At 45.0% G+C, this 16,279-nt stretch overlaps 1 protein-coding gene across 4 annotated transcripts; it reads right to left on the bottom strand.

The window, feature by feature from the left end:
- Window positions 1-400: 400 nt before the first annotated feature.
- Window positions 401-15,947, bottom strand: prrc2a (proline-rich coiled-coil 2A). 4 transcript variants are annotated; one of them, XM_029514219.1, is made up of 17 exons: window positions 15,828-15,947; window positions 12,779-12,930; window positions 11,516-11,693; window positions 11,250-11,361; window positions 11,053-11,134; window positions 10,818-10,961; window positions 10,456-10,697; window positions 10,283-10,371; window positions 9,948-10,099; window positions 9,283-9,385; window positions 8,943-9,132; window positions 8,663-8,755; window positions 7,889-8,441; window positions 7,469-7,725; window positions 7,034-7,310; window positions 6,623-6,845; window positions 401-6,337 (listed from the first exon to the last, which is right to left on the bottom strand). In XM_029514219.1, the coding sequence occupies exons 2-17, from the start codon at window positions 12,891-12,893 to the stop codon at window positions 3,265-3,267; spliced, it is 5,883 nt and encodes a 1,960-aa protein (XP_029370079.1). In that variant the 5' UTR covers window positions 12,894-12,930; window positions 15,828-15,947; the 3' UTR covers window positions 401-3,264. The 4 variants fall into 4 exon arrangements, with proteins under 4 accessions (XP_029370079.1, XP_029370078.1, XP_029370080.1 ...); XM_029514218.1 differs by lacking the exon at window positions 15,828-15,947 and adding an exon at window positions 15,620-15,723; XM_029514220.1 differs by lacking the exon at window positions 15,828-15,947 and adding an exon at window positions 15,620-15,723 and having other exon boundaries at window positions 11,265-11,361.
- Between the last annotated feature and the right edge of the window lie 332 nt (window positions 15,948-16,279).

The following is a 16,279-nucleotide window of genomic DNA, read 5'->3' as shown; positions in this document are numbered from 1 at the left end:
CAAATTTTAAAGAACACAACAGAATGTGAAGACATTGTTCTAAAAGTTTCAGAAACATTTAATATTTTTGCTGTCAATTACTCATGTATAAACATTTTAGATTTTCCTGAAGAGTGAAGGCTACAACACATTAACCTTGCTTTCTAATAAGTGATATGGTTTATGTGTACGGAAAAGTATTTTAGAGCTACTGTAGATATATATATATTTTGTGTGTGCACCAATGCAAAAAAAATTGTAGAGTATGAAGACACACCTATACAGAATTAAAACATCATTGTTGTTAGTCAAACCTGCACCTTACCTGCTATGACTTGTTCTAACATGCACAATAGTTCATATCTTATCCGGCTTATGGTTTTCAAAATATTCCAATTCGATCACAGGAGAAGAAAGAGACATGTGACATACATTTTCCATTAAATCAAAAGTAGTTTATTTAACTTTGCCTTCTCTGTATAACTTTATTATAATAAGACACTTCTCTGCTTGTACATTGCTCCCTTGAACTAAAAATGGCAACATTTGTTTGTGGGAATGTAAGTTGGGGTAGACAAAACTTAGATACATACCAATATACATACATGTGTGTATATTATGGTTCCATTAATAAAACCATAAATGCTAAAAACAATTTGAACCACTCCAGGTACCTTGGTAATGCTGGAAACAAAGTACAATCTTTGAGTAAGTTTTCTGGAATACACTACTTTTGTTTTCTTGTAACATGGGTACGTACAATAATGCGGACATCAACATTAAGAGTTAAGGAGGGATGAAGGACTCTTTGAGCCAGTGTTAAGTGTACAGCTATCAATGTATAAACCAGTAACAAGCAAGGCAAACTGCACCCATGGTGTGTGTTCATGCTCAGAACAAGCCATAGTGAAAATGAAAATATGTCCAACTTCACTTGCCTGCTGAAGAATGTATGCTTAAATTACACAAAAAAACTGGTGAAGTCCTCCACTGCATGTCCTTCATTTGCATAACGAACATATACACACAGCTGAATGTATATCTGTGGATGTATTTAAGAAACAGTAGAACTGTCTTAACATTGGTTAAATAAAGTGTGGGCAAACAAGGCAGAAAGTGCTTGCCATTCATGTTATCCCTCTGGTCCCCACCCCTTCCCAAGTAATTACAGACACCAGAAAACGCACACATGCCACACATACACGCTCACACACGTACACAAATCATCAAATGCCCTACTCACAACATCCTAGAGACAATCTCCAAATTGTTGTCAATAAACAAACAAACCCCAACTTACAGCAGTGACAGAATTGATACAGATGAGAATATCGATTTAGTTCACCTTGGATGCTGTCTCTGGTCATTTTGCCATTTCATGTCTTTTATGTGTGATGCAAACTATTTTTAATCTTACGTCAATCCAATATTTCCTCAATAATCCAGGTCAGCATTATTTCTTGGAAAACTGTGTGGTGAATTGCAGAAAGTGACTCACGTGATGCTTTTGTCACCCTTTCAGCATTGTCCTTAATTGAATTAGTCTGAGCTACTGGTTGCCACCGTGCACTGAAACAGCCATCCTGAGATCACGCAATTTGAAAATACTTCCTCAGACAAGAAGCTCTTGGTAGTAAGTCCTCCTTGGTGTGAGGAGTCTCCATGAAAGCACAGAGTGTGCATTGCAGCACGAGCAGAGGGGGGTGTAATAGTACAATACTCAGCTTTAGCTCTGTACTCTGGGCCCAGACAGAGTACCTGTCCTGTTGCATCACATGTAACTTGCCCAGAAAACATAAACACAAAGAAGAAGAAGAAAAAGAAAAAGGGAGAGAAAAAAAAAAAAAAAAAAAAAAAAAAAGAAACAGCAACCATGGACTTTTGTCATACTAAGGAGTGCTTATTAGAACAAGTTCAATTATCTACTGAAGCATAAACATTTTTTTTTTTTATGAAAGTCATTTTCTCATTTTTCTATCATGACCTACATTTTCATATAACTCAATTTCCCCAGAAAAGCTTGATGGATATTTCACCTTGAGGGAGAAAAAAACAGTTTCCATAAAAATGGAAGTTACTGAGGAAATAATGGTTGTTAAAGTAAAGCCATCACGCTATTAATACAGTCGTCATAGGGTAAACAGAATTCATGAATGAGAAAAAAGTAAAAACTATGGTCCTTGGGGAACAGTTTGATTTTTGCAGTGTGCAGATATTCTGCAGGTGAAGAGGATGCTACGATGAGGCTAAAAATAAAAGCCTTTATTTTCTAAACAGGACCGACCATTAACAACTAATGCAATGTCAGAGCAGGTCAACAACTTGGAGGGGGGGGGGGGGACAAAAAACAAAAAAACCCACACACACTGTCTATCTCAACAAGCAGCAGAGACATTGATATTAAAGACAAATCAATGCAAGTGTAGGTGAGCACTGAGCAGTAGTACTTCAATGGTTCTTATCACAGTAATCAGACATACTTTACAAGAAACCAAAAAGTCAGCGAAAGGAAGAATTGGGGAATTTAGTAAAAAGGTATTTTAATGACCTGCTTTGTAGAAGAAAAAGCACACAACCCTACCACCTGTCAGAGGCTGAAACCCAACTGACATGAGGCCAAAGACAGAGAAACAAAACATCTTATGGTACATTGTTCTCATTAACAGATGAAGCTGCACTTTCTCCCTTTGTGATGGAAGTAATGCAGAACTGCACGACTGAATACCACCCAAGGCCAAAGTGTGGTAGAAATACACACAATACATAAATATAAAAAATTGCCCAATCCAGTCATTTTTGCCAATTTAATACCACATTTTGTTTTTGCACCCACATGACTGCATGTGTTCCATGTGTTTTTAATGATGTCATATTTGTGCTTGAATATGTGGTGTGTGTGTGTGTGTGTGTGTGTGTGTGAGAATGTTTTCTGTCATAACGACGTGCAACTCCATTTCAGAACCACATGCTTGTCAAATCCAATTGTAGTCAGACTCTAAAGGGCAGGTAAAAGGGGGTGGGGTGGGTGGCACAACTGAACAGAGAGCAAGACGGAACAAATGAAGAAATTTACAATAACGGACGGTAGATAGATGATTGATGAAGAAGGATAGATATGACATGAGTGGGCGTGGGGGCAGCTAAAGTGAATGTGAATACCATCTCCATATACTGTACAATGCACTAATATGTTAAAAGGATGCCAAGAGATAAGCCATGAAATAATGAAAAAGGGATTAAGATGTAAGAGGGTGGGTTACATCTGAAATGCTTTGAATTATTCCATCATTTCCTATTTTTGGGGGAGGGCCAGTTGCCTCTCTTCTCCCCACGGTTGCCACCTCCATTGCCAGGCCCACCAGGACCACCACCAGGCGGACCACGGGGGCCTCTGCCTCCCCCTCCACCACCAGCTCCACCAGCGTTGACCCTCCGATTCTGTCGCTCCATACCAGGACGCTGGCTTGAGAAGCTTCTCTTATTTGCTGAGGGCTCTTTTCCTGTCATCTCCCGCTCGACTACACCCCCACCCCCACCCCCGCCTCCGCCCCCGCCCCCACCTCCGCCTCCGCCTCCACCCCTTCCCACATGGTGGTGATGGTGAGAGGAATATGACTTCCCTCCTCCTCCCTCTCTGTCTCTAAACTCTGTGAAGTCGCTGCTCTCAGAGGCTGTCTCCCACTCCTCGTTAGCCTGGTCCGAATTCTGGTTGGTGAAGTCAGGGGACTTAGCTCCGTGGCTATGGTGGTGCTGAGAGTGGGTTGGCCCAGTGTTGCCCTGGTTGTAATTATGATGATGGTGACTATTTGCATTACCAATATGTCCTCCACCACTGTTATTGTTGGAGGTTAGTGCCGCGTTATGATTAGTATTTTGGGCATTGCCCGTTATGGGCGCAGAGATAGGGGCTCCGTTACTGTCCTGAACTGAATTCATGGAAGGGGAGGAGGGCCTCCCTCCCCCAATAACCCCAACACCTCCGTTGATTCTTGCAGCATTCTCTCGCTCCTTCAGTCTCCTAAATCGGGGCGGTTTGTCCTGCTGGTGCTGGGAACGCCCATGACGGCGGCGTCGAGGGGGTCGCTCAAACCCACTAGGTGGGAACCCACGGTTAGCTGGAAGAGAGAGTGCATTTGGCCCTCCAGAGTTTGATGTAGGGTTGGATGACGCTTGCTGGGTCACAACCCCTCCATTTTCAGTGGAGCCTAGAGTGGCAGGAGTTGTTGCAGGTAAAGACGGCTGAGGGGGATTGGTCCCCTGAGTTTGAGTTTGGCTTGCATCAGTTATCTTTTCCTTTTTCTCTCCAACATTTCCCAGGTCTTTGGGTCCAGAGGTTTGTGGAGGGCCTTGCTGTTTCCTTGATGAGGCGGATGACTTGGTGGGTCCGCTGTGGGAGCCTGAGCTGGGTCCAACCCGGTGTCCACCTGGTGTACCACCAACATTACCACTACTCCTGTATACATTTCCTCCTCCGCCACCTCCACCCCTGCCCCTCCGAGAGGGCACACCCCTGGGAGTGAAGACCCGGGCCTGGGAACCTCTGGGCGGTGCAGATGATGTGCCGGTGGTATTGGCATTGTCAGATCCATTCTTGGTGTTGGATTTCTGGATCTCTTCCTTGTCTGAGTGACCAAGGTCACTTGCACCACTCTCACTGCCAGTCTCTGAACCTCTCTCCCGTCGTCTCTTGGGGATTTCCTCGTACTCTGAACCCTCACTACGGGTTTCACTCCGGTTCCTGGCCCTGGCTGGGTTGTGCTGGGTTCTGTCCTGACCATGCCTGCCACCAGTCCCCTCACCCTTGGACTCTTGGTGATGGCCACCACTAACAGATGATCGGTAGTCCCTGCCACTCCTGCCTCCCATTCTGCCGCGACCACCACCGGTGGGTCCAGCGCTGGATGTGTATGTGCCCCGGTAACCACGCCCTCGCCCGTAAAACTCTCCCCCGCGCCCCCGACTGGCTCTGGAGCCTTTGGCTGGGACTCCATGGTGGTGGGAGGTGCTGCCTCCTCTTTCAAAAGACCGGTCTCTGTCCCTTCTAGAGGAGGATCCTGAAAATCCTGAAGAAGTGGTGTCAACATCTTTGGGTCCTCTACCTGACCCGGCACCAACTCCTCCTGAAGACCGTTCTTTTCCTCCATTCCTGATTTTAGCTGTCTGACCAGGCTGATCTTTTGATATATTTGATGTGTTCTGGGAGACTGAGGAAGTGTCCTGCTTCATGGAGCCTGGTTGTCCACCATCTTGTTCTTTATCTTTCCCAAAACCTGCATTTGCTTTTTCTCCTCCATCAGTTTCCCCTCCTTCTCTCTTCATCTCCTTCAGCACTGGCTTCTTGATGGGGCCAGCCCTCTTATTGGCATTGTTGACTCCTGTCTGGTTTGATTTGTGGTCTGATGAAATGTTGTCCTCCCCTCCACGACAGTTGCTCCCACCTCCTGTGTTGTTGGCCCTTCTACCATGAGAGGACCCCCCACTCATATTGCTGCTTCCAGGCCGAGGGCCCCAGTGGGTCTCTGTCTTATGCTCCCGCCCCCCTCTTTGGTTTGATTTAGGATGGGGATGGGGATGCTGCTGCTGCTGCTGCTGCTGCTGCTGCGGCTGAGTATGACTGCCATGTTGAGAGGGAGGTGGGCTGGTGGCCATAGCAGAATGAGGAACATATCCTGGGCCTGTTTTCTCCTGTTTCCCATGGCTGCTACTGCCGCTGCCTCTTTCATTGTGCCCGATAGCAGCTTCACCATCTCTCTGAGAAGGCTGATGATGCAGGGCAACTTTGACACTCCCATCTTCCCTTGCAGAAGTGGAGGAGGATGAGGAAGAGCAAGAAGATGAAAGGGAAGGTTGATGCAGAGGAGGGGAAGAATCTGTCTTCTTAACAGAAGCCTCAACAACCCTGTCCCGGTTATTCTCTGGTTTATGGGTGTGGAGAGGGAAATGTGCCTGTTGAGGGTGGTGGCTGTGATGGTGATGGAGGTGAGAGTTGCTTTCAACCGGAGGGAGGTCTGCACGACCGTTGCGATCATAGTGTGTGTGTGTGGCTCCCCATATCTGGCCCTGCTGAGTTCCTCGAGGCTGCCCTTCATCCTGGTGGGTGAAGTTATGTGGCTGGTTTCCCCTTTCACTTCCCCTCTGCTGCTGCTGCTGATGGGGGGGCATCCTAGCACCCTGGTCAGGGAAGTTGCTGTAGTTGCCCCGCCCACCAATGTAGTGATGAGGGTGGTGGCTTCCTCCCTGCGTAACCACTTGAGTGCCAACAGGAGGAGGGGTCTGATTTGATGTCCCAGAACTTGAGCTAGGCTGCTGGATGGGTCCTAATCCACCCTCTCGTATGCGGTGTGGAGGAGTGTCACTCCTACAACAAAAAGATAGGTAACATTTATCCAAAGATCAGCTCATCCCAATTCCAAACATAGTTTCCTCTTACAGTTTGAAAATTGGAGGTTTTTGCAGTATAAGCCAAAGGAATGAAAAGACCACAGTTGCAAATCAGCCAATCCTTCAGTGTTTAGACAACTATCTGTACGATAGGTGTGTCTCAGATGTTAAACAGTTAACTGGTTCATTCTCTATACTGTCAACTCAGCTAAGATGTGCATTTATCACAAATATATTAAAATGACAAAAATGACTTCTGTACCTGGGCCCTTTGACCACATCATCGTCCTCCAATCCCTGCTTCTGCCTTAGTGGGGAGGTTAGCCCACGACCTTCCCCTCCGACAGGGAATACTTCTGGTCCCCAGGCCATCTTAGGATCCATAGGGGGTGTCCCACGGTGAGGGTGTCCTGGATGCTGCTGTTGCCTGTCAAAGGGGTCTGAACCAGATCCCCCAGAATCAGACCGTTCACGTCCAATGAGCCCTGTGATAATGTTTAAATTACAGATACGTTTGATTCCAGGTAAAAACAAAACAATGTTGACCAGTCAATGGTGTGACTACATAGTAATCACTCCATGCTAGACTGCAAGATGTAATTTCTGTAACATGTAACAATGCTCTTTTACTCAGGTTTTACTCAGATCATATTGAAATGTCACTTTTACTCACCAGACGGATGCATGCCAGCTGAATAGTAGTCGATGGGTGGAGGGCGGCCCTGCATCATGCGAGGGTCCATGTAAGGCATCATCATCCAGCGTGGGTCAAAATTCATTGGAAGGGGTGGGGGCCGAACCATATTGCTGGGCTGGTACATGGGCCCAGCCTGCTTGGGCCCCGGTCCTGGCTGTGGTGTTGAACCCGGTGAAGGAACTTGCTGGGGCTGGCTTTGTGATGCCTGGCTGTGCTGCTGCTGCCACTGCTGCTGCTGCTTCAGTAGCTGTTCCTGAAGAGAAATAAATGGGGAAACACAAAAGGTTATAATAAAACAGCAATTATGGATATTTTGGCTCAGAATAAATAATTAATAGAGTTAAACTAATATTGGATTCAACCAACATTTCACCAAAACCTGCTCTTAAGACATCAAAGAGAAATCCTTACTTGCTGCTGCCTCTGAAATCGAGGGGGAAGAGACTTCTGGTACTTTGAATAACCCTGACCAGGAGGTCCGCTGGCTGGACGACCTGATGTCACTCCGATATTCTCAATTTTTACTGTGTCAACTCCTCTTTCACTCCCACTTCCTGCACGAATGTGAGGACTTGCCAGGGTCTCTTCCTTACTCTCTACAGGTAAAGGTACATCGAGTGTGGGTTGTGGTGGCTGTGAGACAGGAGGCTGGGAACACTGTTGGGCCTCTACAACAAGAAAGAACATGACTTTGAACCAGGGGTGACGATCATGAAGGAGTAGTTTTATTTCAGCATCCTTGTTTAGGATAAGGAGTGCTGAAGAAACCAAATGACATTATGCTAAAATTAACCAGACCAGTGATAACTAATAAAATATGCTGATTCTAACCTGCACTAGAGTCATAGCTGCTGTTGCTGCTGGCCCGCTGTCTGTCACTGACTCCTGTACTGGGCCCTGGCTGAACAGCCAGCACTGGAGGCTCCTCAGGGTCGATGCAGGGAGATGGAGGCTGACTGATGTTGGGGGAAGAAGCAGAGGCTGAAACAGATGGGCTCGGGCTGCCTGCTGTGGCAGCTGTAGAGTTTCCATCAAGGCTAGGGGTTTTACTGCTACTACCACCGCCTCCTGTGTTGCTGCCTTGCTGCTGTTGCTGCTTTTCATCCAGCCTCTTTAGCTTCTCAGCACAGGCTGCACGTCTCTCCTCCTCCATTCTACGTTCTTCCTCCTCACGGCGGCGCCGAGCTCGCTCCACGGCAGCAGAGATCTCAGTGGAGGACTGCTTCCTGCGCTGACGCCAAGTCTCATCCTCGTCATCCCCTTGGGCCCCGTGAACGGCCGAGCCAGGTTGGGGGGTGGGAGTAGGGCCTCCAGCTACTGGCTGATGCTGGGCTGAGCCAGGTTTCCCAGGGCCTACAGGAGCACCCTGATTGTGTGACCGATCCTAAACAGTTAAAAAATACAAGAAGCTCCATTACGTAGTTTTAACTCTAGACTAGACTAGTCATTGAGAAGAATGCATGAATGATTACAACGGCTTGAATAAAACTCAAAGAGGTAAAAAGCGAACTTAAACCTAAAGATGACTTATCTACACAACCTGTGGGTAGTGAATGAGATAATGACAGAAATGATTTGTCTATGAGGCCCTATCCAGATGTCTACCTGTCGGTAAAAGGAGTAGGGCCCTTGTCCGAGGAGCGGCCCAGGTGGGGGGGAGGACTGCTCCCGGGGACCACCCAATCCAGGCCTGCGCCCCTGTATACAGGCAGACACAGTTAGCCATGTTCCACCACAAATATCTAACTGACAAACACACAAGCTAACAACTCTAGGCCCAAATACGTCTTGGCTTAACAGTCTGCACAACTGTCTTATGTTTAGACCGCTTGAGTCTAACCTCTTTGGGCGGCACCTCGCTGCCGATGTTTCTGCAGCATCCTACCTGGTAGTTGGATGATGCTCCTTGACCCGCCCAGCCACTTCCTCCCTCCTCGGCCCATCCTGGCTTGCTGGAGGGAAGTTGGGGGCCATTGTCAGCATTGGAGGGAGGGGTGCGACGGCTGTCTCCACCACTGTCTGAGGCTCGAGAACGAGAGGTTGCAGGTGGGGCATCCTGGGACCTCTGTTGCTCACTGAGGAAAAGAAAACAGCCATTCTTAATAAATTGATGTTATATTGCTGTTGGAATTTATTTATCTATTTAGAGAGTATTTTATATATTTAGTCACATTTCAGGAAAAAAAAATTGTTTACAATGTACAAATACTGATTTTATCACATACCGTGAATCATTCTTGCTCTCATTTCCTTCCTCTTCTGCCTCTTCCTCCCCTTCATCATCACTGAACTTCAACTTGGCAGAATAATCAATCTCTTCGTGAGCCCCTGTTAAAGCAAAAACAAATCACAGGACAAATTCACAACCATGTTTACACCAAATGTCCATATAGCGTATTTGAAAAATTATTCAACGTTGTCTAGTTTAACTCGACTCTCATTCTCTCCCTTCTCTCCTATGAGCTCTAGTGACTGGAACCCATCTGCTTGGATCAGCAGGAAATATGATTTGCAGGAACATCTAGAACATTAGAAGCATCAATAGCACTCACGGTGTGTCACCACTTCCTCAAGCACTAAAGCTAAATGCAATACATTAGAAGATTTTGTTTTAATAATCCCATGCACGCGCGCACACACACACACACACACAAAAAGAAAAGAAAAGAAAAGAAAAGAAAAAAAAAAAAAAAAAAAAAAAAAAAAAAAAAAAAACTCTGCAGTACAAGCTCACAATAGCTGTGAGCACAAAATTATTTCCATCTTAATGGAAATACCAAATACCAAAATACTCATTTTATATTTGAACTCTAATTGCGAACAGAATCTTGATAGTCAAGCATAATTAGATGATGGTTGTCTGTGAATCTGTGAATGACAATGCTCTGACCTGCCCAGCCCTCATCTCCATCATGGTCCAGTTCATCCAGCTCCTTTAGATCATCCTGCTTTAGGATAGAGGGTCGTTTCACCACCTCACCAACTGCATCCCGTGGGCCACCTTGAGGCCGGCTGTCAGGACCACCCTGCCCACGAGAGAACCTGAAAGATGGGGAGGCCATTCTTTTTAAGGTATACATCAAATGAGTTTAATATTAAACCATCAAATCCCACACAATTTTTACAAGTTATATTTAGCTAAATGAACCTCAGTCTTTTCCCCTCTAAAAAGGAGCAATGACACAGTGCTGGCTTCAAAACTGATTTTATAGAAGATGAACATACCTTGGAGGAGGTCCTTCCCCAGGTGGTGGGTACCTGTAGGGCCCCTGAGGACCATAGGCGCCTGGGAAGGGCAGATAGGGAGGATACATCTAGAAAGAAAACATAAATCAGATACAGATTAGACCAATTCCTTTAAACATCTGAAAAAGCTGGAAAAGTGACAGGAAACTTACGAAGGGGGGCATGATCCCTCGGTATGGAGGGAACCCAGGCCCAACCGCGGGCTGGGGCAGAGGCAAGGCGGGGCTGCCTGCAGGAGGGTTTCTAGGTGGCCCGTGGGTCTGGGAGTTTGGAGGGGGGACCCCAGCTGCCCCATCCATCACCAAAGCCCCACCGGTGCCACCCTCCACTGCCCCCTCCCCAGACAGGGTGGGCGCCAGGGCTCGGCCCCCACCGTCCCGCCAACTTGTAACGTCTAAGAAGACCAAACAAAATGAGCAGAGGTGTCAGTATAGTTTGAGGTTTCATGGAATAAGTTCAGAGACAAAGAGAAAGCTATAGTCCCTGTCCAAAATCTGTAGAGGACATCACTCACTCTGGGGGCGGAGGCTTGGTCCGGGCCCATACCACTGATCTACAGTGCCCTGTTCTCTGCCAGCTCTGTCCTGGTCGCCAGCTGCCTGCAGGGTGGGAAATTCCTCGCGAGAGAATGGCGACGGTAGGTTTGATCCCTTTCCACCTGAAGACAAAAGAGGATGGTGTTCAAAAAAGGGGATATGTGCAACATAAAGTTAATTCCTAAGAACTCTATGAATGAAAGAAAGACTTGCCATCCCCTTGTGTTCCATGTGTAACACTGGCCTGTGCCCAGGACCTTGCCCCTACGGCCTGGGTTGAAGCTGGGGCCAGAGCCTGGGGGGAGAGGAATAAACAAAATACAAACACTATAAGATACATGTCAGCTATGGCTGTTGTAAAGATTTCTGGACAATAGTAGCCGATAATATAATTTTTCTTTTGTCCTTACTGTGACTGTTGGTACCTCTGAAGCTGGCGGGGTTCTCGGGCGGGTCGGTGCAGGTATCTGTGAAGCCACAGGCTGCTGCGATTCCGGCTGCGGTGCTGATGATGCATCGGTACTACAAACATTTTAAAGGGTTACAAACGGTAGACACATATTTTAGGGGGGAGACGTCAGCAAAGACTGGCGGCATAAACAGAAAATGTGAAAAATATTTAGATCAAGAACTTCAAAACATGACATGGGCAAGGTTTTATACAAGGAAAACTTACCTCTTTGGGTCTCCCGGTTCCTGTTTGCTTGCCCATCCTGTGCCGTCTTTGGGAACAAGCGAGACGTTTGGGTCGTTGCCTTTGTTCTCTGCCTTCAGACTGGGCAGGTTGGCAGGGGGTGGCATACGCCGTGCGGAGGCAACTTTACCAAGAGACTGCAGGCCATGGCGGGGGGGAACTGATACGGGGAAGATAAAGGAGGTCATTATCACAAATGGACCACTGAAACCTAACACAAGTGAAATCTACTGGGTGTAAGGAATGAATCGATGACAGGGACGGCATCTGCTGCTTGCTTCAGTGGATATACAATTAAGATGCTGAACAACCAGCAAGCTTGACTTCAGTCTGATGAATATTAATGAAGAAAGGGCTTCTGGATGTTATTACAAAAAACTTCAACAAACCCAGTTCATATTACAATTTATACAGAAATTTTAGGATAGTGATGCTCAAAGAAGGATGGAAAAACCTCACACTGAAAAGTTAAGTTGTGCTGGATATCAATCCCTCATTTGTTTTCTTGAGGCTTAGAAAAACCACAGTAGTGTATGGCTTCACTATGTAGGAAGGGAAATCTGTAGTTGGGAAATGGGGACAGCTGCTTAGATCTACTGGGGAGCTTCTGAATAAAACATAGACTAGGAACTCAGCACAGAAGTCAAACAGTGTCCACAAGTAAGCCTCTGTCTCAGGTCAGGCTCAGTGGCTCTGATGCTCAGCTGACATGTCAAGCCACAAGAGCCATTCATCCTCTGCAGGCCAGGCATAATTTCTTTCTATATAGTCATACAAACAATGTTTCTTTTCTCTTAGAAGCAGGTGTGATAGCCTATGGACAATGGTGGTAAACATCCCTGAATCATAATAGCAGTGTCAGCAAAAACAGGTTGGCAGACAGTTGAAAGAAAAGGCATATCATGCACTTCCTGTATTGGAAATCAATTTCAGAGCTATTGGGGACATAGTGAGTTAATGCATCACAGTTCAAACACAATTCAAACAGCATAGCCAGGAACTTTAAATCACAACTCCAATGGATAAATGAAGCTCTTGCCAAGTGGCTCTTTCTCTTTAGGCAGCTTCTGATCAATTCTGAGCAAGTTGTACATACTTTGTGCCAAACCAAAACTATCTGGCAGAATAGACCATCTTAAAGGCAAACAATGCTGAAAATTAATACTCTAAATGTAGAAACTCATCTATTACGCAACATATGCTCTGACAATGAAAGCCTGAACATGACAGACCCAAGATACTCACCAACTGGCTTTTGTGTTTCAAGGCTCTTTCCTTTGTATGTATCAAACAGGTTGAGAGACGCATACTTGGTTTTGCCTTCCTTCCCCTTTGCAGTTTGCCCAGAGCGCTCTGACATTGCGCTGTCCGCTCATTGAGTATGGTGAGCCCTGAGACTAGAAGAGAAAGAAAGTAATTTGACACTAGGTATACAATGATGGTTTGATTAAAAACGCTGGTTGTACAAGGATGCATTCACAACAGCAAACCGAAACTGTCTCTCAAAACATGTCACACAGAATACAGAATTTGATTCAGCAGTTATTTCTGTTTTCTCTAAGATGTTGGATTAATCAAATAAGATTAAGTCCAATACTATCATAACACATGTAATTCTGCAAAACTTACATACTTAATCATACAACACATACAAACACATAATACTAAAAAGGCGGAAAACACATTATGGGCAAAATAATTCCTAAATTATTTATATTACTGGCAGCAATTCTTCTTTGCATCCACCAAATCTACAAAAAACATAGGAGAATGCTTGAAAATGTAACAGCAATAGATTTCTTGAAAATAACAATAGCAATTAAAATGTTCAAAAGTTTCAGCTATTAAAGCAATATACAGTTCTCTGATATTAAAAAATGCCTGTTGCAGGTATTAATCAAAAGGTATATGTAGATAAAAATCATTGCTTCCTTGTTCCAAAATATTGACACAGCCTTTTAAACCAAGACAACAACAACAAAAAAAGAACAATCACAGTAATCTCAGACAACCTACAGGGCATTTTGATGCTAAAATGAGATTCATAGTTTCAGAAACCCATATATTTGTCCCAACCACATTGTTTACAAACATCTTCATCCCACTGGTTGCATGAATCTCAATGACCTATAATACAATTTTAACATCGAGTTCAGGCTGATTACAGCAGTTGGATTTACATTTCCACTCTTCTAGTTTGGTTGCAGCTTTAAAAGCATGTGAGTAGGTATTTCTTTCAAAAGTGTATTCCCTTTACACAAACTGTAGCTAAAACAGATTCAACGTAATGCCAGTAATAACACTGTGAGCAATCAGAATACAGTGCATGACTAAACACCTCATCCTGAAACACTGTACAAAAGAAAGGAAAAAGCAGGGCCATGGTTTCTATAGCAACACATTATAAATTATATCCCTCTATGGCTCGCCTTGAGACAGTATTGGCTCCATGGAAACTGACCAGCCTTTCATCTGAACTCATCACATCAATAAAACCCACTGCACTGACACTTTTCCAATTCAGAATGATTTGCCGGCATCTAGCAGGTTGAACTGCTGCCCTCAATCCACCCAACACCCATTAGGCACAATTACTGAGTTATCCAAATAAAATTGTTATGCTACAAAAAACATTTGGCACTGGAATGGTGTGGACTAGTCTAAATAGCCTCTGATTTAGAGGATGACATTAAGGCTCAACAAAAGGTTACAACAGCTCCTTTTAACATGGTGTGAACTCATCTTTTTGGACATATAAGCATGGCAATGTTTAGCCATATGGGGCTGGATATGAAACGACATTTAAAAACAACACTTTCCCAAATTCCAAGGCTTCTGCGCACTGAAATAAATAAATAAAAATCACATATCACTACACAAACTGGACAACACCAAACAACAAATCTTTTCCCTGGATGTCTACTGCGCAGCAGCACCGCACCGTGCCTCAACAGCCAGATGAGATTAGAAAATTAGGTCGTGGGATGGCTGATCAACTACATGTTGTATGGGGATTAACGGGGGCCAGCAGCTACACTACCAAACCATATCTGAACATTACAAAGGGGGCATTGGGGAGCTAATGGGAGGTCAACAACCGCACATAGCTACACGATAAGCTTTGGGCAAAGCTGTCTTGAAAGCTGCCATTGCAATCGGGTCCTTATATATATATATATATATATATATATATAAATAAAAACAGTAGCTGCGGACTGAGGCATCTTCATTGTGGTGCTAACCACCTAGCAGGCTAACACAGGGCCTCATTGCTGGCGCTGGGAGGGGGACTGCGTTGATGTTTCATAATGCATTTTTCAATATTTTGCAGTAATACGTTTCGGTCACAACTCCTCACCTCTAAGAAGGGGACCAAGTTATCAATCACACAGTGATATCATCGCAACCGGGCCCTTTTTTTTAGTGAAACCATGTAGTTTATCTGTCGTTCAGAGAGGGCACCGGAGAACGCAGAAAAAAATGGGTTTTATTAGGAGAACAAAACAAAATGGCGCTGGAGGCAGGCCCGGTACACATTAACGTTAATGCAGAGCCGCTGTCTTTTCACAGAAGCTGACTTCACATCACGTCGCTGACATCTAAAGCCCCCAGCGACACAGAAGAAACAGAAATTGGTGGTTTGGGGATCATAATTCAAAAAACAAAAGGCAAACAAAACGGTTTTAACTGTCAGTCTGTTGCAAACTGACGCCGAAGCTACATTAGCTCCTAAGCTAACATTAGCAACGTTAGGTCTTGAATCCCTGGCAACCGAGACTAAATGAATATAATGTCAACAAAATAGCCCTAGCTGAACTTGCGATCACAAGAATGCTGACAAACAGGAGGTCACGACGAAATTAAAAGTATACATTTACACACAAAAAAACGCTAGCCGGGCTAGTTTAGCGAGCTAGGCAACCTCCCAACGTTAGCTAGCAGCAACAACCGAAAAATAAGGACGACCCCGCCACAAAACATCACCCCCGGGGAGGCTAACTCAGTGTCCGGCGACGGCGAATTTCTCCGCGGTTCTTGTATCTGCTCGGGGTCTGCATAATCAGGCTAAATGTTCCGGCCACTGACCTGGTCTCGTCCCGACTTGTCTCGAGGTTGTACCGCAGAGTGAGGTTAGCTTTGCTATCGCGTAGCTTTCTAGCAAGAGACCCAGCTAGCTAAGCAGCGTTATCCTGCATGGTCAAGAAAAAAAAAAACACACACACACTCAACACGGTCCCTACAGCAAACTCCGACACCAAGAGTAGTTTAAACACACAGGGGGTGTTCAGCTTACTTGCACTCCTTTTCTTTTTTTTCCTCTTTTTTCAAAAATAATAAAAAAAATGAATGAAAAAAGGGGGGAAACAAAACTGTGATCCTGGACTCGATCCGTCAGCTGAAGAGCCGTCAACGGCTACTGGATAGGTTCAGGAGATGGGAGCCGTTTGGGACCTCTGCTGTAGAAGAGGAAATGTGACTGTTCATGCAAAATACATTTAAAATAAACTTCATTGGTTTGGTTTGGTTATAAATTACAAGATTTTGATTATTTATTATTTTTTTTTTTGTGCTTATTATTATTATTTTTTTTTATAATGTGTGATTTATCTACTGCCTTTGCATCAGTCACATTTAGATGGAGCCAAATATTGGGAACAGCGATGGATCGTGGTTTTACTACACATAGAAAAGGAAACCCCAGGAGGGTACTTCGGGTCACGCATTTTCTGAATTTATTGCGTGCAA

The sequence above is a fragment of the Echeneis naucrates genome, chromosome 11 (genome assembly GCF_900963305.1).
Source record: "Echeneis naucrates chromosome 11, fEcheNa1.1, whole genome shotgun sequence".
Taxonomy (NCBI): Eukaryota; Metazoa; Chordata; class Actinopteri; order Carangiformes; family Echeneidae; genus Echeneis; species Echeneis naucrates.
The sequence above is the reverse complement of the archived record's forward strand: the minus strand, read 5'-3'. Positions and strand labels throughout refer to the sequence as shown.